The sequence below is a fragment of the Indicator indicator genome, chromosome 2, assembly GCF_027791375.1.
Source record: "Indicator indicator isolate 239-I01 chromosome 2, UM_Iind_1.1, whole genome shotgun sequence".
In the NCBI taxonomy this organism is placed as follows: Eukaryota; Metazoa; Chordata; class Aves; order Piciformes; family Indicatoridae; genus Indicator; species Indicator indicator.
The window spans coordinates 57,673,375-57,694,528 of NC_072011.1; the positions used below are offsets into that span (position 1 = coordinate 57,673,375).

The following is a 21,154-nucleotide window of genomic DNA, read 5'->3' on the forward strand; positions in this document are numbered from 1 at the left end:
ATGGAGAGTCAGGACAGGATGAAAAAAAACTTTTGTATATCTGTTCTTAGGACAATAATTAAGATGCTGTATGACATGAGGGAACATTTTTTCACTTTAGATACTATGACATCATACTGTTTGACAAAAATGTAATTAACTGTAATGGATCTGAGTTGATATTTGCAAGTGCAGCTTCCTGCCAAATGCCATCTGCTTCAGTTTCTGTGTCATCAATGCAATGGATAGAGATTGTGTGTTAAGATACCTGATACTGGGCTGGGAGCAGGTAGGAGAGAAATGCAAATGTTAGGTTACTTATATTACCCTTGTATTAATACAATAGCTACTGTTAGATTTACTTGTTGTCTCATAGTGAATGCCTAGATATCAATCTCCTAAGAAGTCTGTGGTGAATAACTGTATTTTATTCTTCATACAGTCCACAGTCAGCAATAACACAGATACTTAGCCAAAATCAAGATTTTGAAATAGCTGTAAAACTGATACTAGAGTCTTTATTGTGCATAATATCTTTGTCTCCATCCTATGCAAGGATGTTTAAACTGTGAGTCTGTTGTCCCAAATCTGGGTTCTTTACTCAGTATACAAAAAACAATCAACATATAGAGCTGAGATATTTGTTTTATTCCAGTTCTGAGCGTAAAAGGGTGCTAGGTGATAACTCCACAAAGCTAGCACCCTGGTTGTAATGCACATCGGATAGAATCATGCAAAAGCTTGGAGGGTAAGGGGCTTATTCGGGTAGGGGGCTTCTCTTATTAGTAGGTATTGTTTTTCACATTAGAATGATATTATAAAGACAAAGTCAATCTGAAGGCACCAGTCTGGGGGACTCTGTTGTCTTTTCAAAACAATATTAATCTTCAAGGATATAGGTACTCAAGGTGTTGTTCCAGGGCCAATTATCTCAGAACACTGCCATCTCAGTGTCAGCATAACCTTAAACCATCTCTCACACCCTCCTCTTTCTGAGACTATCTTCTCTTGTGGTCAGCCAAGCTTGAAGCAGTTAATCACCAATATATATCAGCCAAGCTCAGGCAATCAGTTATCTGTTCCTTTCAGGAAAAGAACATGTGCTGCTCTGTACATGTTCTATGTATTGAAACTGAGAAACTAAAGTGCCTTTTTGTTTGGCCATAAGTACCATCAGCACAATTGGCTTTATTACAGTTATTCCAACCAACCTAAACCATTCTATGATTCTATGGTTAATAATAATTTTAAATTTAGTAGCAATGTTTAGTGATTAATTGGCTAGTTAGAATTGTAATACTGTACAAGTTAATACTTCAGATTTCCTTACCCTAGTGTCTCCTCTGATGCTTAGATTTGATTTGCTGTGATTCATTTTAACTGAATACAGCTGGATAGTAGTGAAGGAGTTAGTTGTAGTGTGTATTTTATAGGAACACAATGCAAAAAACAGGCCTGCCTGTAATGAAGCTAGCTGCTTTTAATTATAGCTTGCAGAGGCATTATGCTGAATTACTTAATCTCTGTGTAAGGACTGGATTCTAGTTTCTTAATTGGCACCTGAAAGTTTGGCAACTTTGCAAAAACTCAAAGCTAAGAGTGAGCATATGGTACAAGATGTGTATTACGTACCTGGTAGATCTCTATTATCTGTCAGACCCCTATACCTTAAAGTTTTTAAACAAGAGAGAGGGAACATAGCTCACCCTTGCAGTGTGAGCTTTTGATCTCATTGCAACACTGTTTACAACTATTTGAAATTCGTAGACCAAAGTAAGTTATATTGAAATGATCAGCTGAAGGAAGAAAATTACACATCAAGGTACTGTCATTTGTTTTTCAATTGAGATGAAAGCTGATTTGGAAATGTTCCTTGGTAAAAGGAGTTGCATTTCCAGTAGTTGGGAGGAGCCCTCAAATTACATTGCCCCACCCACATCACTTGCTTTCAGTTTACCTGGGGAAATTCTGCAAAGAAACTGAAAGAGAAAAGGAGGACAGCGGTAAAAGGGAGCACACACAGGACAGGTCTAAGAGGACAGAAATTTAAAGCAGTGTCTCAAGTGGGTAAACTCTCATTTTGAGTTACGTTCAGCAGAGACGACATGGCCATGGCATGTTGTTGGTGTTTATATATCCTATTTAAACCAGATCATGTCACTGATTCACTCATTTCTTGATAAAATGTTATCAGACAGATTCTCAGCTCGTATAACTTTTCAAAACTTCATTGGCTTGATGGAGAAATGTTTTAAGGATCCAGTCTGTAGGATAGAGAGGCCTCATTCTTTGGGTGCTGAGTTTGACATGGCTTTGTCTTCACTCTGTCATTGTAAGTCCTAATTACATTCAGGCATATTCTTGAAATATTTGTCTCCTTGTGTACAGAATGTTCTGCTAGCTTAAAGAGGACCTACAAATGACTAATAATGGATGCAGGGGGTTATTTGTTTCTCTGTAAAAGAAACCATACAAATAATTTTCAGGGTAAATACTTGAGATTGTGTTGGTTTTATGCAGTAAGTTCTCATTGGAGAATACTGACATTACACTATGACAGACCTGTGTAGCTTCTTATTGGCTCAATATTGGAATTGTTTGCCATTTTCTTTATACAACATCTTTTTGCACCCATGCAGTTGAATTTAAATTGTTAGTATGGTGTTCAAGGAATGTCAGTGGAGTATTTTCGACTCCCCTCCAGTGTTTATTCTAATCCTTTCCAAAATAGAGGTAATTACATGTCATCTATGAGGAATTTGTAATGCATCATACTATGCCCCTTGAGGATCTTTCTTAGGTCATATCTATGTGAGGCCTGGAAAAATCATGTTGACACATATTTATATTAGAATATTAGCAATATGACAATGATACAGCTGTGCTTTTGTTCCTTTGTGTTCCTGTCTGACTTGGGCTCTGGCCTAAAAGTGATGTTGGTGTCAGAATATGTCAGATCACTTGTTTCTTAAAGTAGGGCTATGAAGAAATCTTGCCAGTGTGTGAAAGTCATGGTTGGAAAATCTCATTGATGGTGGTTGGATTTTTTTTTCTCCCTGCTATTTTGTTTTTGTTTTTTTTTTTTTCAGCAGGAAACTACAGGAGAAGTCTTTGTGCCACTTGAACATTGTCTCATGTCTACAGAACTGGGCATGGTACCAAAGTATATTCACTGCATAGTTCGTATAGGTAGTCCTTTACCTGTAGAGGCTCTACAAGTGACCTTGTGGTTCTCATAACCAAGAATCCTAAATACTGCAGATGTGGTGTGGCCAATCTTCCTGGCCTTCTGAGCCACACACCAAAATTTAGGACTGCCACACAGCCAGCTTGTTCTTTGGTGAAGCAAGGGGGAAAGCTGCTGTGTGCTTTTTGCAGGTGGGAAATGAGAGGGTCTCCCAGGAATGCTAGCTGTCCATTGTGGGTCAGGGCTAGAGGCTGTAGGGTGCATCTTCAAGATGTAATGAAGTATGTAATGTCCGCTTTGATAGCATCTGATCAATTACTCCCTCTCACAGTGGGGATTTATCTTACATAAGCACAGACCCTCCGCTGGACAGGAGACAGTGTGTGAGCATGGGAGCTGTGCTTGAAAACCTTGTGGTTCAGGGGAAAGAGACTGTCAACCGCTTGTAGTTCTCTGTTGTTGACATTTCAAGTGACACTGTTTCTTTGCCTCTGCCATGAGATCAGTGCAGTCCGTGTTAAACCCAACTGACATCCACTGTAGTGACTAGAGTGTGGCTTGTATTTTGTATTTTAACATCACACAAGGGCTTGGAGTGATAGGATGAGGGGGAATGACTTCAAGCTGGAAGAAGGTAGATTTAGATTGGATATTAGGAAGAAATTCTTTCCAGTGAGGGTGGTGAGACACTGGAACAGGTTGCCCAGGGAGACTGTGGATGCCTCTTCCCTGGAAGTGTTCAAAGCCATGTTGGACAGGGCCTTGTACAACCTGGTCTAGTGGAAGGTGTCCCCACACATGGCAGAGGGGTTGGAACTAGGTGGTCTTTAAGGTCCCTTCCAACCCAAGCCATTCTGTAATTCTACGAATCTATAATCACTTGTACACTTCAGGCAGTAGTGCCAGGACAGCATGCAAAATTTGTAGTGAGTCCCTGCAGAGCATAAGATTTGCTGGAATCATGCAATGTTAGCACGTGCTAAGTTTGTGCATTTTCCTTTACCTTCTGCTGCTTGTTTGTTTGTTTTGATGAGATTTGAACTGTTAGGGAATTAAGCTTGTCTCTGCAAGCATAACTGCCTGACTCTTTAGAATTCAAAACCAAAACATGAGATTTTGATGTTATCACCTGTCTGCAGGGATCTGGGGCTTTTACTAAAACTCCCCAAACTTACTGTAAAGCTTAAGGTGGAATTTTGCCAGCAGCTAAAATATATAAGTCATACATGAAGAACTGACTCTGCCTGACAAATTCCTCTCGTACACCAAGGATCACCGGACTCCTTTGAAAGCAGCTTGGCCACATGAATGTGGCTCTGCAGCACCCAAAAAGAGAGTGAGTCTTAGCAGGCATCATTCCTTTACATCCTTGCTCCTGTCTCTCTTCTCTGTCACAAGAAATGTGTGGTCAGAGCATCTTTGGGAGCTAGAAACTTCTTATTCTGGCTTTAGCACTGTCTTCTTTATGACCTGAAAGCCATGAAGTGAGCATTTTTGAAGGCTTTTAAAAATAGCCTCTATGTGGTGCCCTGATGTTGTCAAAGGCCTGATTTTCGGAAGTGGTAAATACCTGTGAATCCTTTTCTTCTCAGCTGAGATCGTAGGTACTCAACAATGAGTGGTTAGGGCAAAATAGTTCTTCTTGAAGTCTATCCATTGTGCCACACAAGTTTCACTGGGAAGCTAAGCATAGGAAAGTAGTGAGCAGAACTAATATTAAGTACTGTTCTTAACAGCAGCTGCTGTTTTCACATTGAAATGCCTTCTGAGATGTGAATTTGAGGAGGAGAAATTAAGACAAATTATCTTAAAACATGGTAAAGTACAGTCTACAAAGTGTGAGACTTACAGAGAATGCTGGGAAAATAGGAAGCTTTCGTTTCTTTTAAAAAAGCCCAAAACTCTTTAGTCTTCTAAGATTGAAAATAACATAATAATGTTTTTTGTTGTTGCTTTAAGATATACTGTCTGCCACTCCATCTTCTCTTTCCTTTTTCTGCTCTCAGGAGACTAGTTCTCCAGAAAGTAGGCTTTGAGATTTGGGAGTACCTGTTGAGAAAGATGTGATATAGCAGAGCACATCACAACTATGTTACAGTCAGAACTCAGAATAGTATTGCAATTTCTGAGACCCTTCCTCAGCTGACTTTCACAAAGGAGGCCTGTGAAGCATCGATGCCATTCCAGGACAATCTTACTCTTGTGCTTTTACAAGGAAGAAGCAGGTCTACTTTGAAAGTAACCAGTCTGCAGAACATTGTTCCAAATAAATTATGATACTGGGCACCATCCCTGCTGTTTGCTGTTGGAGCCTGAGTGCTGTGTTGTTTGCATTGTACTAAGGTACGGCTGAGTTTCATTCTGCTGTTCCCAGGGCCCTCATGAACAAGAGATTCATATCTCCTGAGATTACCCCACTGATCAAAGAAATGAAATAAATAATATTACTCTTTTAGTTCTGTCAAGTATAGTAGCTCATAGGGCCTTTCAAGGCTGCGTTAGCATGGGCTAGGTACTTCATCAGTGCATAAAAAGCCATCTTTTACAAGAGCAGCACAGCAAAATGAGGCCAGTGTGAGCCTTTCCACGGAAAAGAGTGAGCCTTTTTTTCCCTCCCAAATGCAAGCCTACAGGGGTTTATTTTCCAGTGTGTGTGAGTCTTGGGGCAAATCGGCTTGCTTGAAATTCTTCTACAATAGAACCTACCCATAAATCACTGTAGTAGCAGGGATCTTATTTGGGAACCAATTAGAGCTTGTGCTGCTTGTTTTTCCGTGGCAGCTTTAATGAAACTATCAACACAGAAGTACTGGAAATAAAAGATTTTACAGTAGTGTCCATTAGGATGAAACCCATGGGCGCTCCAGTTCCTTCCACAGTACAATACAATGCTTCAAACAGACAGAAAAGATTGTTATGATAACTTAGTCGTCTGTGAAGAACCTGGAGTGCTAAAATGAGTTTAGGAATTTTATCATACTGTAACTTTAGGAAGAAATATTCCCCAGAACCAATTGTTTTTCCCTGTACTGCAAAAAATCTTGCCTGAAATGTGCCTGTCAATGCAAAATAACACAGCAGGTACAGTCCATTAAAAATCTTTACCAAAAATAAACTCCTTTTTCCTTTTACTTGTCCACTAGTCCTTTCATCCAAAGCCTTAGAAATCTGTCTATAATTAAATTTCACAGCATATCTCTGAAAGGTATTAATGACATTTGACCATATTTTAGCTAAAAATCACAGATATTCCTATTGTATTATGTAGTTTCTAGTCTTTGGCAAGACTGTACAATAACCTCACAACTATCTTTTGTACCCTCGTCCCTAATCTCTTGCTAGGACTCAGTTTCCAGTTTTGTTAACCCTCTACTGCACTCAAAACTAGCACAAAAATAACATAATACTGTCTGAAGAAAAGACATAAGCTTAGAGAATTCAATAAGAAGCTGAGTCTCTCTTATCACAGGGAGATCTGTTACTGTGTAAACAGGTGGTGCTATTTTTATTGTTATTTTCCTTTATCGTCCCATCCATCAAAACAGATGGCAATATAATTATCCCTTAAGCAAATAAAAACATAATATAAAATAGAGGATGGCTGTTTTAAAATCTACCTCTGTTTCTATATTTTTGGGGTTTTATTATAGTGTCAGTATAATAGGAATACTGGGGTTTTTGTTGTAATATTTCAGATCCCATCTCCACCTTAAGATAATGAACTGTTGTATGCAAGCCCTTCAAAGCTGGTAAGAAATAATGGAGACTGTGGTTACAGCTGCAACGCATCTCATGTACCTTATAGAGCTGTTCTTAGCTGTGTATCAGGCAATTAAAAATATTTTTTAAAAGGCAGTAGACTTTAAAAAAAATATAAATATATATTAAAATATTAAGTGCATTAAAAGGCTATTATGAATATATAAATATGCCAACAAGAACAGGAGTGGAGCTTCAGGATGTCATTATATAGTGCTTTTACTGTCGGGGCTTCTTTTGTGTGTAGCACTCTTCCCACCAGAAGAAACTCATTAGACCATGGAAAAGAAGGAATTAGTGCTATTTCATGTAATGTTATTTACTCTTTCATGTTCTCTAGGACCCCATTAGAAGGATGAGAGATGAGTTACAGCAGTGCATGTATGTTAATAATAGGCAGTACAAATGAGATTGTAATAAGAAAATCCTGGATGATACACAGGGAATTAGAGCCAGGAGAAGGCATGTACTCAGTGACACTAAGCACTTGGTAAGTCATTGCAGGAGAGGAACCACAAAGATGGTGGCTGAGTCAAACTCATCAAGCCTTCTAAATATTAGTAGTAATCCAAAAGGAGAGGCAAAATCCAGGAATCCCGAATCTGTTGTAGGTTTATTTTCACTCTCTTAGTACTTTATCCTTGAAATTCCTCTTGGGAAAAATTTGTCATCGAAGCAGTGTGTATTAAAAAACAAAACAAACAAACAAAAATGAGATATTGGCTGTTCATGGGTTATGAGATGTTAGAAAAATGCAGTTTGTCTCCAAAAAAAGATTTTTCTGAATCATAGAATGGCCTAGGCTGAAAGAGACCTTAGAGATCATCTAATTCAACCTCCCTTCAATTTTAATCCATTTCCCCTTGTCCTGTCAGTGGACACTCTTGTAAAAAGTTCCTCTCCAGCCTTCCTGTAGGTTCCCTTCAGGTATTGGAAGACAGTTATAAGGTCCCCCAGGAGTCTCCTCCAAGCTGAAGAATCAAAGTTCCTTTGGCCTATCCTCATAGCAGAGGTGTTCCAGCCCCTGGATCATCTTTGTGGCCCTCCTCTGGACTTGTTCCAACAGATCTATGTGCATCTTACAGTGGGGACACCAGAACTAGACACAGTATTCAAGCTGGGGTCTCATAACAGCAGAGTAGAGGGGAAGAATCACCTCTCTTGATCTGCTGGCCTCCTGATGCATCCCAGGATACGGTTAGCCTTCTGAGCTGCATGTGCACACTGCCGGCTCATGTTGAGTGTCTCATCTATCAACACCCCCAAGTCCTTCTCTTCAGGGCTGCTCTCGACCCACTCTGTACCTGGTTTATATTTGTGCCTGGGATTAGCCCAACCCAAGTGTAGGACATTGCTCTTTGCAGTTTGCACCCTGTACATATGCAATACTTAAAGTGTGAAAAGAAATACCTTTAACAGGACTGATAGTTTGATATTTTTTCATTTTAAAGGAGCTATCTCTTTTAAGCTTTCCTAAAGAATCCAGGAATTCCAAGGTTTATTTCATGTGGCACATCTACTCCTTCCTTATTATTTAAACAGGGGGACTTGACTTTAGGGATCAGTCTTCAGGGAGACACCATTTGTGTTGTCCATCGAAATCCATTGAGACATGTATAAAAGCAAACACATGTTTAAGAGCTTTCTTTAAAGAGCAGGGCCATAATGTCAAATGTATATGAAATATTTTAGAGATCTGCAAAAGGTAAAATAAATGAGTAAAAGGCCCAATGAAAGCAGATGAGAAGAAAAAGCTGTGTCTACTCCTACTACGCCACTTCTTATCTGTATTTCCACTAGGTGCCAATCTCTAAAGATAAGAGTACTATATAGCTGGTAGTTTTGGCTAGTGTAATTTTTGCCTATACATTGACAGAGAGTATAAATAATAAACAGATATGTCCACTATGTGTTGTAATAGGCAATCAGGTGTATCAAAGAACTGTGCAGGGCAATGGCTGCTGTTACAATGCCAGAACTTCTGCAGTGTACAAATTCCTGATGTAAAAAAATTCAAAATAAATAATAAAGGAAAATTATTTACACAGAGACAAAATTATTGGCACTAATTTTGAGGTTTAAAGTGACTTGCACTTTCCTTCCTAAATGACAATGTTACCCCTAGTAACTTGCCAGTTAAAAAGACTGGAAATAATAATAAATAATGTATTTTCACCATTTATGTAGATGATTATTTAGGAATATATTTAAGTCTGCAAAATGTGTTGTTAATACAAAGTTAAGGTTGCAAATGTTTTCATTTTTCCTAAATACATCTTAAGAGGCAGACAGTGCAAAACTTTGTAAGCATTTTGTACTGACATTTTACTTTAATTTCCAGGAGAAGTTGTAACTGTACAGCAGCCACAGCCAGAAACTGTCTGGCAGGCTGGCCAGAACTGGAGTGAGGATGAAATAACACCGGACAGGACTGCTAAGGACGGAGATTGGAATTGGCTAGGAAAGGCTGTCCAGCCTGGGAGCTGCAGAAGGAAACACAGCAGGTATGGGACTGGCTGGAAAAAACCAGGGGAAATCAGGAGGGTGAAAGATAGGGATAGAAACAAAGAGAAAGGGGAGAAAAATGAAGCTGCCTTGGCGAATACATTGAATCAAGGAAGGTGGGTAGGAAATTTGAAATCATAGAATAGTGAGCATTCTGGAAGCTGGGACAGGGAATAGGAGTGAGGATGCTGAGCATGAATGCGAAGTGTGGCTGGAGGTTCAATAAGTGAGAAAAGGGATGAATCTGAAGGAGAATAGGAAGGGAGAATTGGGTCTGGGAGGAGATATATGGAAGCAGCAGTCAAGTGAGTTATAAGTAAATGAAGCTAGTCTGCTTTTATACTCCTCTCACTGAAATGTCTGTGTAGCTTTTTGCATGAAATTAATAACAACCCCATCTTCCCCTGGGTAGTAGGAGGGGATATTTCTCTATTGAGTTCAAACTAGACTAAGTCATCTGGATTTTTAGTTTGTGCTTTTGGTGGGGATTGGAAACAAGTTTGGTGATAAGCTGTGAGTATCCCTTGTAGTGAAAAGCCTTTTTCAAATGTTTCTGGAAGATCCCTGCAGTGTTGCTGGAAAGGAATCATACTCCAGACTCTCTTACTCTCCGTTGTTCAGATAGTCTCAAAAAAGGCACACTTCATCTGCTTGGCAGTTCTGGGGCTTGTCATCTGTGCTGCTGCAAAGGGAAGCAACTGCTGTAGCTGTCTGTAGACCTTCCTGCAGTTTGTGATAGTACTGGGGCTGATCTGTAAGCTCTGTGCCAAACAGGGCCAGTGCCTTGCACTAACACTGGAAGCTACCTAGGAGCTATTTGGAATACTCGAAGCGTTGGCTTCAAAGCAAAGATTTCTTTATTTTCGGTAACAATTTTGAAACAGTTTTTTCAGCTTGGTACAGTGAGTTGTAACTAGTCGAGCCTGACAGAAAAAATGCCTGCTGCCTTCTGCCCAGGGTCTCCTGGGCAAGATGAGAGTTTCCTAACAAGCTGAAGGTGAAAGAAAGTATTTTGGAAATTTTATGTTACTTGGACAGCTAAAATGAGTATGTACTGTGGAAAACCTGCCTCATTTTGCTGAATGAGGGCTGTGTACTTTCTGTGAAAGGTGCTAAACCCGGACAACTTCTAATCTGAATGTTCCTATTTTCTGTCCAGTTTCACTTGAGTCTTCTTGGGCTCCAGTCTGGACCAGCTGTTTACCATGCTAATCTTATTTCCTGTAGCAATCTGGCCATGTTTGCAGCAGTGTTGGTGATGCTGGGTGAGGATGAAGTGCTGCAGTAGTGTCTGGCATGTTATTTCCAGTTAAACCGGTGGAATCACATTAGGTCGCTTATGGATACTGAAGGCTGCAAGATCCCTGTGGTCTGCAGAGATAAAGGCCTTTGGAAAGGAGGACCGAATGCTTATCAGTGCTGCCAGTGAAAGAACGGCTTGGGTCCTTTTAGCCCTGTGCCAGCTCTTTCTGCAGTGTCCTCTTTGCACACAAATAGCATGAAAGGGCTACCCCGGAGTCGTAGCTGCTTCCATAGCTCTGGAAAAGGGTTGAATATATTCCCATAGCCCTGGACAAGCAGGTTTTTAATGGCGTTCATCAGCAAGGATGAAATAAGTAAGCGAAAGTTTGCAATATTGGAACAGTTTTCCTGTGTCGGGGCTCTTTGGTGTCAGGGCAGGCCGTTAACAGCTCCTAGTGCTGCCTGCAGTACCTCTTAAGTATTTTAAATGATTCAGAACCACCAGCGGTAGGGCAGGCAGCAGCTGCCGAGTTCTAGAGGCGAGAGGAGGACTTACTCCATGCCCTGTTTGCCTGAGAAGAAGCGCTCGCTGCCGGCTCAGCGGCGGGGCCGGGCGGGCACTGAGGGGCGGGCGCCCCGCCCTGGCCGTTACGTCATGGAATTCCAGAGTGCCTCCGCCAATGGCGGCGGCGGGCTAGCGCCGGGGGGCGGTGCGCCAGCAGGCCGGGCGCTCGAACCGCGCACGTTCGGGTGCCGCCCGCGCGTGTCCGCCTCAGCCCCGGGGCGGGCGGGCGCGGGTGGGAACAGGTAACACCAGGGCTCCGGCCCGCCTTGCCCGGCGCCCGCCGGAGCAGCCAGTGAGGGCTGCAACCGCCGAGCATGGCGGGGTCAGCTGCTTGCTGCAGGAGGAGTACGTGGGGAGTGGTGACAGCGCGGCTGCTTCCTTGCACGTCCGAGCGTGTTCAGAGCTAAAGCTGTCATGAGCTATCTATGAATTATTCATCTCTGGGCAGCTTCTTGCAGTTGGGAACTAGTGTGGCCAGCTTTTGACTTTTCCAGATGCTCATTATGGGATGCATGTGTTGTGTTGGGAGCAGATGCCAGTTTTGGTGTCTGGCTTTCAGGAGTTAACAGCATTTGCAAATATTCCATTGTATAACACTGTACAGCTTTGAGGTCTCTCCCCGGCTATCGAGGAAGGTGCTGCTCTCTCACAAAATTCCATAAACGGATAAATGATTCCACTAATTAATCTGTAAGCATAGTTAAACTGCTTTGTAGTTTCTTTTTCTTGACAGTCACCTCTCATAAACAGAGGTGCATGTCTGGTATGTCTGCACCGATCTATGTAGTGAAAACTGTTGTCTTAATATCTGAGTACCAGCGCAGCCTATATCTATTCTAGCAGAGTGTTCTGCCCACGATAACACTTCTCCTTGTCAGGCTTGATTAGCCCTGAGCAAGTTGCTCTGCTAAACTGCTTCTGCTGCTGGCGGCAGCTTGGATGTCTTTGCACAGAACTGTGTTGCATCATCATTACCCATTAAAAGATTTTGCATATCATGTACAGGTGCTTCTTATATCTAAATGACAGACAAGATGGTGGGCCCAGATTGTGTGAGTGCATAATTCAACTCTGTAGTTGAAATGTAGTTAAGAAAACTACAAGTGACTGTTCAGGAATTAGAGGTTACTTTCCCATGGGACATTTAATTTCTGGCATTAACAGCGAATAAAATAGAGTGAATTTTCTCTTTAAGTAACATGGCAGCTGATACATCTGGATGGGGTCCTCTGGTGATGACAGTGCTAAACTTAATGTCGCTTTTCTAGTAGCTGCATCTCAAACTTGAAAGAGCTAGTTGGCACTCATACAGTAGATGAATATCATCTTACTTCCCAAACCTCAGATTCCCCTGCTGCCCCATTGTGTGTGTACAGTTACTGAGTCAGAACTGACTCGGGATGTCCCCTCCTGCTGCTGAGCTCTTATTTTGCAGAACGAGGAATATGGCACTTCCACAGGGGATCCTCACCGGGTCAGCCCCGACGGGCCTGCTTGTAGTGACACTTTTGGTATTGCTGCTACATACTAAAAAAACAACTGCCTAAACCCCACCCAAGCCCAGGAAGATGGACTCAAGGGGCTGATTAAGTGCTTCGGACTTTGGTGGGGAGGTAAAGGCCAGGCCTCGCTCTCTCTGCAACGCTGCCCCACCTCCCAACCGGCTGCTGGAAGCCCCGTGCCTTTACACCCCTGGGACTTGCTTTCCAGATCCCCGCTACACCCGCCCGGTGGGTACGACTGGCGGGGGCCCGGCAGTGCAGTGACAGCTACCGGGGGCTGCGAGCCCGGCAGGGCCGGGCCGGGGCGCTGGGCTGGGCTGGGCGGGGGAGGAGGTTGTTGAGCGGCCGTTAGGCGGCCGTTGGCTCTGGCGTGGCCTTGCGCGTCCCCGGCCCGCCGGGGGAATGGGAGCAGGGGGGCGGAGGAGGGAATCCCCTTCGCGCGCGCGGCGTGCCTTTTGTGTTTGTACACACGGCACGGGGGGCGGGCCGGGGGCCGGGCCGCGCCTTCCCTCCATTGTGCGCCATTGGCAGGCGGGCGGGGCCGGGGCGGGGCCAGCCGCGGGGCCGGCCCTCCTGAGTCAGCCATCTTTCAATTGTGCTCCGAGCCGCCGCCAGCAGCAGCAGCAGCTTGGGCTCCTCCTCGCGTCCGCCCGCCCTCCTCCCTCCTCCCTCCCGCACGGCAGCCGCGCTCGCCCAGCGGACGGGGTAAGTCTGGCGCAGTGCCCGCCGCCCCCCCTTCCCCCGCGCCCCACCACCCCACTGAGGCGCCCCGACGCATTCCCCTGACCCTCCTCACAAACTTTTGGGGGGCTTGGGAGGTAGCGGCGGCTTCAAGTCCCCTTCCCCGTGCCGCCTTCGCGGCTCAGTCGGAACTGCTCCCTCCGCCGGCACCCCCGGCCCCACTTCGCGCGGTTGTTGCCCCCCTCTGCTCCCCTCGCCCCCTCTCCAAACCCCCATCAGTAGCTTCCCCAGTCCCTTAGCTATCTCCTCAGCCCGACATCCCCCCGGATCGGGTCTGGGAAGCGGCCGCAAAGAGGAGCCACTCGCCAGCCCAGGGTAACTCTCCTGCCTTCCTTCCCCTGCTCCCCACAGTTGTTGCTCAGCTTCACCATCTTGTCTCTTTTCTCTGGTCACCGACCATATTTTTTTTCCTATTGCATAAAAAACAATAAAAAGGGAAAGAAATTCGCCCAAGAAACGACCCAAACCCAACGCAATTTTTTGATTTTCGAGTGCAAACTTTTCCACAGCCTCCCCCTTCATCTGCACCCACATGGTTTGGAGTTTCTTGCGATTTTTTCGGCGTTATTTTTCGCAATTTATTTTTTCCTCCTTTGCAAAAGGACTAGGGCTGCATTTCGTGATTGTTTCCATTTTGTTCTGGGTCTGGGAGATGAGTTTGCCTGTGAGAGGCGCTTGGGAGCGAGGCGGCTTTGGGGAAGCAGTTAGAAAGAGAAAGACGGTACCCAGAAAAAACAACCCCCCCAAAAGTTTGTTGCTTTTTCGCACTTTATCTGGACTCTTTTCGTTTTTTGCACGATAAATGTCGGTTTCCCTGCGATTACCGGCGGGTCAGGGAGCGCTGGCGGGCGGCGACGTTGGCCGGGTTGTTCGGCAGAGGGCCGGCGGGGGCTGTCTCTCCGCTCTCGCCCGCTCCGCAGTTTCGGAGGAGGTTTTCGCCGGGTGGACGCGGCGGGTCGGGTGCTAGCCCCCCGATGTTTGCCGAGCCGTATTTGCAAACACTTGGCAGGTGACGGGCGGCCGGCGGGGGGAAGCGACAGCCGCTTCTCCGCGCCTGCCGGCGGGCGGCTTGCTCGGCTCTTGCCGCCGGCGCCTAGCTATTGAATTCCTGGGCAAAAAGGGAAAAAAAACCTGTATTTTAATATTCCGCGATCAGCAGGCGTTTAATTTCTAAATTTTTTTTCCTTTTTTTTTTTTTTTTTTTTTCTTTCCCTGTTTGGCAGTCGGAGGCGTTAGGCGGCCGCGCGGGCATGGCTAACGGCTCGTCCCGCCGTTCAGCGGCCACCGGGGCACGGGGCAGTAGGGGTCCGCCCGTTGAGTGGGATGGGGGAGACAGGTGCGGCGGGGGCGTGCGCTGATCGGGGGCGGACGGCCCCCTCTCTCTCTGTCTCCCTCCTTCCCCGCGGCAGGTGTAAGGCAGCGACGTCGGCAGGAGCATGGCCCGTACCAAGCAAACGGCCCGCAAGTCCACCGGCGGCAAGGCGCCCCGCAAGCAGCTCGCCACCAAAGCCGCCCGCAAGAGCGCGCCCTCTACTGGCGGGGTGAAGAAGCCGCACCGCTACCGGTACGCAGCGCCACGCACAGGCGGCTCCGTCACGGCACTGGCAGCACCCCTCGACACACACATCACCCCCCCCACACCCCCAAAACTCCCTCCTCCCACCCCCGCGGGGCTGCGGGGGGCGGGGCACCAGGATTGGTTGGCTGGGGGGGGGGGCTGTTCATTTTCCTCGCTACCACGCACCGCCACGCCGGTACCGCTCCGCTACGGCGGGGCGCAGGGCCCCACTTACTAAAAAAAAAACCCAAAAAAACCCAAACCCTTAACGCCACAGCCCAAACCCGTAAATGCCCAGCGCGGGCTTGGGCTCGGTATTTACGATGAGCCCCTTATCGAGCATTTGGGTACCGGCGCCTAAAAAACCAAATCACACAGACGCAAACTCACCTCTATGACTTATTTTTATTGTTACTAATTCTGGTTATTGAAGAGCTGCCGCAGGGTCCAGCCTTCGCGAAGTTTATTGTTCCCGGCGTTATTTTAATTTGCTTGTAGGGTTGGATCGTTCTCCCCGCGCCGTTTCAGCGTGTAGAGACGGTAATCAGCCACGCGAGGGCGCGACGTGGCTACCGATGTGCAGGGACTCTACGAACGGTCCTGTGCTCGGTCGTCCCGAATACGGGTGTTGGTGCACGGGAGGATGTAGGCTAGGGTGGGCGGTGGGTCAGTGTGACAGTCGCCTTTAATGATGAAGTTTTTCCGGTCCTTGCTCGGTGAGCACCAGTCACACTTGAGATTGGAGAGTGGTCTTGGGCTAGGTAGGGAGAAAGTGGATTGGGGAAGAAGCAGCCTTGAAATAGAGAATATAATCTAAAAACCTGCTGTTGTAAGTAGGTGTGAGGCAGAATTAATCAACTGGGAGAAAGGTAGAAAGGCTCAAGTAGGAAAATATAGTTTCTACAGAAATAAATGTGGTGTTAATTTCATGGATGGATTTGAGTCTGCAAAAGCTCACAGCAGTGTTATGGTTTGCCATATACACACTGAGATGTGTTAGTGTCAGTTAGCTGACATGTGCTGCCCACCTCTTCCCAAACTGAAGGCAGGGCTTGAAGGAACCTTGTGGAGAGGCCAGTGAAAGTTTGCACAGATCAATGGTGAGAAAACAGTGACCCTTTGCCAGTGAACCTGGTTTTATATCATAAGAACTGGAACTCTTCTAGTAGAAACAGAACATGAGTAGTGTTTAGTTGAGATCAGAGAATCATAGAACGGTCTGGGTTGGAAGGAACTTCTGAAGGTCACCTAGTCCAACCCCCTCTGCAGTCAGCAGGGGCATCTTCAACTAGATCAGGTTGCCCAGAGCCCTGTTGAACCATACCTTGAATATCTCCAGGGATGGGGCCCCAACCACTTCCCTGGGCAACCTGTTGCAGTGTTCCACCACCCTCATGGTAAAGACTTGTTCCTAACATCCACTGGTAAATCCATATCTTTAAGGCGATACAGAATATGTTTTAAATACTAATTCTTCTTTCTTTTTTTCTTTTTAAAACTTCCTCCATTGTTAAAGGCCAGGTACCGTGGCTCTCCGTGAAATTCGGCGCTATCAAAAGTCTACCGAACTTCTGATCCGCAAACTTCCCTTCCAGCGCCTGGTGCGTGAAATTGCTCAGGACTTCAAGACAGATCTGCGCTTCCAGAGCGCTGCCATCGGTGCTTTGCAGGTGAGGGAACACCCTGTCAGGGGCTAGTTCTGAGGGGGTGAGGGCCTTCTGCTAGTAGGCAAGGGCTAGTCCTGTAAGCGCTGTCACAGCCAGGCTAAGCCATCCCCCTCTGCCCCCCCCAAAACCTGGAGACTGAAGGTATGAGAGAGCTCTGCCTCCAGCCCCTATTGGCCAGGCTGTTTCTAGGGTTAGCCCAAACTCCACCTGATTGGTGGGCTGCCATGGTGGGAGTGGCACCTCATTGGAGGAGAGGCGGGGAGGGCTGGTGTGGGAGGATGTGCTCCTCAACCTTCCCTTGCTCGAAGTGGACCTAGTGATGCCCTGTAGGTATCACAGGCTAAAATAGCACAGTGATAAGCCATCAGCTCCTTGCAAAAGCTATAAATGTTGGGGGGATAGGGGAATGCTGCTTTTTTGCTTTGATTTTGCTGAAGTGTTTTGGGGTGGTTTTGTTTGGGTTTTTTTGGTGGTGGTTGTGTTTCTTCTTGCTAGCCCTTACCCCTCAAAGTAGTTGCCCTTGACAGACCAGTGCATCTTGATAAGGTGCAAGATAAACGTTTCCTCTATCCTCGAGCTTTGTTGGAGGCTTTGCTTTTGAAAGCTATGCAGTCTGAAAGTGGCATGTAAAGCTTGTTTTGGTGTGTCCAAATGGAGGTCATGATATCCTCAAATGTTCTTTAAACAAAAACAGCTTGATAAGCTACATCTAAACACAACTAGTGAAGTAAGTGCTTTTATGTGATCATTTAAATAACTTACTTAGAATATATTAAGAGTGAAATATCATTTGTTCTTTTTGGCACAAATTCCTGCATTTAAATTAGCCCCCCTCCAAAACTCTTATCATGGGAACATTTCCTTGTTGTGATAGAAAGACACTTGTGATTAAAGGTAGGTCTTTACTGTTTTATGTGTTGACAGATTGTTCCAGAACTTGTCTGTAACTGTAGAATATCTGATATGCAGGCAAAATGGTATTTTTCTGGTTAATGACTCCCACTTGATAAGGGTCAAGACGTATGCCCTGAAATCCTGTAAACTTGAGCAGATGCTTAGCTTCAGAAGGTGGCTGCATGCATTTTCAAAGCTGCTGGTTTTGCTCTTAGTTCTTGTTCTGTCCTTACTGCTGTGAGTAGATGTGGTGGTTCTTAAATCCTGAGGTTTACCTGTGTGTTGTCTTATCAGCAACTGCTTATTAAAATTTAGTTGTCATTTACTATATTTTCAGAAGTTTGTTTTGAGTGTTCTGGGTTCTGCATTAAAGAGTTGTTGGTATATAGAACTTGTTCACACAGTAAGCCCAGTGCATCCTGCTTGCATATTTGCAAAACTCCCCCAACTTTTAACCCCTTTGTACCGTGGTGTTTGTGCCAGCATGGTGTATTCAGTGGAGTGTCTTAACTTTTCATGTAGTAGTTTAGCAAAACTATATTAGAGGAACTTAGGCTACCCATATCCTACCACATGCAAAATCACTTACTAATGCTGCAGTTCATCTGCTGTAGTAAAAATTTTCCTTTCTTCATGTTAGATAATCTGTTTTTTAAACAGAAACTTTGAACCTAGTAAGTTGATTTTTGTGGTTCCTGGTAATTAAATGGTTCACACAAGCTGTTTTCTTGCATTTATCCTGGAAAGGAGGACCTCAGTCTCTTCTCTGTAAGCAAGCCCTATCATTCCTGCCTTATCAGTATAGCTGTGTCCTGGTCCATGTGCTGATCTTAGGCTCTCATGCTGAGATGATTCCTGGGAGATTAAGTGTTAAAAGTTCTGTGTCTATCCAAAAAGTGTATAAACAGTTACCATTGCTGTGCTGAGGTTGTTAGCAACTAACTTAACAGGAGCCAGAAGAACCATAAGGTCCAACTGAGCATTGATCTTAATGAAGAATCCTGTTTGCATTTGTTCAGTAACAAGGAAAATGCTATGGTCAGGGTTATGGTTTTAATCAGGGTAGGGCTTGTCCTTTGTTGTCCCAGGTGCTGACCCTATGATTCTCTCAGATATGAGGTGCAAACCTTTTGTGATAATGGGGAGCTGTGCTGTGTGCCCCAAATAGCCAGGAGATGCTTAGGCAGGAAGAAAGTATAGGAACAGGACAAGTGTCTTCATAGTAGTTCTGACTGCTGTCCCATTTTTTGGTGATTCAAGGAGTTCCTGAGTTAAAGGAGGTGTCCTTTTATTTCTAATAATTCTTAATACACATTTTTTCCCCTGCTCACTACATGTTTTTATTTCCTGCTAAGTTTTGGCTTTTTAAGTCACCTCTTCATTATCCTATGGCAAGGAGCTGTGTGCCTGAGCTGTGTTGTGAAGGAATACCTTCTTTTTCCTAGCATCTGCCAATTTTTCCTGATGCTCAGTAGCTTTTACTCTGGAAGAAGAAGCAGACAAGTCACTCAAACAGTGTAACCCAGCCTTTGAAAAGAGAATTTGCTAAACAAACAGACCTTTTGATAAGATAACATCCCTTATCTTGTGAGAGTCCCATCAGAAGATTGGTTCAGTTGTTTTCTGGAGGATGTCTTCACCAAATGGCAGTAGTACACAACTTTGGTGTAGAATAGTGGTTCATTAGAAAATGCAAGCTTTTATTTTTGTGAGAACCTAGAACCTTGTGATGTTTGCAAATAATAAAGACAGAAGCCCTAACCTCAGTCCTGTGTTACGTTGTATTCTGAATTGCTATTGTTTTCCTTGCGCTCAGAGAGTGAAAGTGTCTTTTAACTCTTTTTTTTCTTCTACACTAGGAGGCAAGTGAAGCCTACTTGGTTGGCCTGTTTGAAGACACCAACCTGTGTGCTATCCATGCCAAACGTGTCACAATCATGCCAAAAGATATCCAGCTAGCACGCCGCATACGTGGAGAGCGTGCCTAAACCTCACTCTGATGAGTTTGTCATTCTCGAAGCAAAACCTTCTTCCTGTTATTGGTAGTAATGAACGTTAGATATTTTTTTTTTCCATGGGGTTCAAAGGTACCTAAGTATATGGTTGCAAATGGAAAAATAGAATTGGATATTGGCAAGTTTTCTTTCCATTTTCATTTGTGTGTGGATTTTTAATATAAACAAAGGGGACGTAAATCATCAATGTGGTCAAAAACAACAAGAACAACAACAAAAGTTTCAACAATTCAGCTTTATTAAAAAAGAAAAAGAAAAAAAAAGATATAAATAAACCTGTCAAAATTTTCTGGACAATGCCAGCATTTGGATTTTTTTAAACAAGTAAATTTCTTATCAATGGCAACTAAATGGTGTTTGTAGCATTTATATCATACAGTAGATTCCATCCATTCACTATACTTTTCTAACTGAGTTGTCCTACATGCAAGTACATGTTTTAATGTTGTCTGTCTTCTGTGCTGTTCCTGTAAGTTTGCTATTAAAATACATGAAATGATACCTGCTTTTAGTCTCAATTTTTAAATATTATATATGGGTTGCAATTGATTAAAAGATAATGATCTTCCACTTCCTCTTTTCAATATGTTGCCTAAAGACTTAGAGCAGATCTAGGAAACACTTCAGGAATACTCACTTGGCTGAAGTAGTGGGGTGAGGGGGGAAATATTTTTTTTTTTTTATTTTTTTTTAAGAGTGTAAAATTTCTGTCTATTCCATGTGAAGCCAGCTGGGTAGTACATTACCAGGTAGAGTCAGGAGCTGGACTGAGCTCCATTAACTAAGCTACAGTGCTAAGAAAAGGCAATCTTGGAGCTGTTTATATTCCTTTCTTACTTGACTTAATGCTGAATTTGGAAGTATTTCTAATTTTCCTGGTTCCTTAGTATGGTATGGTGGTTCCTTAGTATGGTATGGTGGTTTGGGTGTTTCTTGGGTATGTTTTGGGGTTTGCAGGTTTTGGTGGTTTGGTTTGGGTTTTTTTTGCTTTAAAGAAACCCCAAACCAACCAAAGTAAAAAAGCCACAAAACAGAAGAACAAATGCCAGCAACCCCAAAAAAATCTCACAGAAACCCAACACTTACTGCACCCTGTTATCTGGTTTCTGGGTTTGTGGGTGTTCACTTCTTGGTTGGTTACCTTTCTGTTTCAGTCACATCCTTGAGCATATTTGAGGGCTTAGTCCTGGTGTGATTAGTTTCAGTTTGTACACTCCAGTCAAAAAGACACTTTTGTACCCTTTTTGTTAATTACAATACTTGAATGAAGCTGTATTTGAAATTGACTTTTTGTATCTCCCCCACAATCGCTGATGAAAGGTCCTGTGAAGAAATTGACTGCTGAAGTTATGCTCTGTAAAAACTCAATTTCAGTTTTGCACCTGAAATTTCGTTAAGGGTTCAGATGGACTGGTCTGGAAATGAGTTCTGTGGTGCACTTCCTGCTAGCTTTTGCAGATCACAAAATGAGTTACATAGAAGAAAATATGTAAGCAGATTTCACCTCTACACTAAGGCCCTTACAGAGCTGATTTGCTGC

General features: G+C 44.2%; 1 protein-coding gene across 1 annotated transcript; it reads left to right on the forward strand.

The window, feature by feature from the left end:
- The first annotated feature begins 13,429 nt into the window (after positions 1-13,429).
- On the forward strand, positions 13,430-20,110 carry LOC128977781 (histone H3.3A). The gene is made up of 4 exons (XM_054395463.1): positions 13,430-13,444; positions 14,890-15,044; positions 16,555-16,708; positions 19,459-20,110. The coding sequence occupies exons 2-4, from the start codon at positions 14,917-14,919 to the stop codon at positions 19,585-19,587; spliced, it is 411 nt and encodes a 136-aa protein (XP_054251438.1). The 5' UTR covers positions 13,430-13,444; positions 14,890-14,916; the 3' UTR covers positions 19,588-20,110.
- The last annotated feature ends 1,044 nt before the right edge of the window (positions 20,111-21,154 follow it).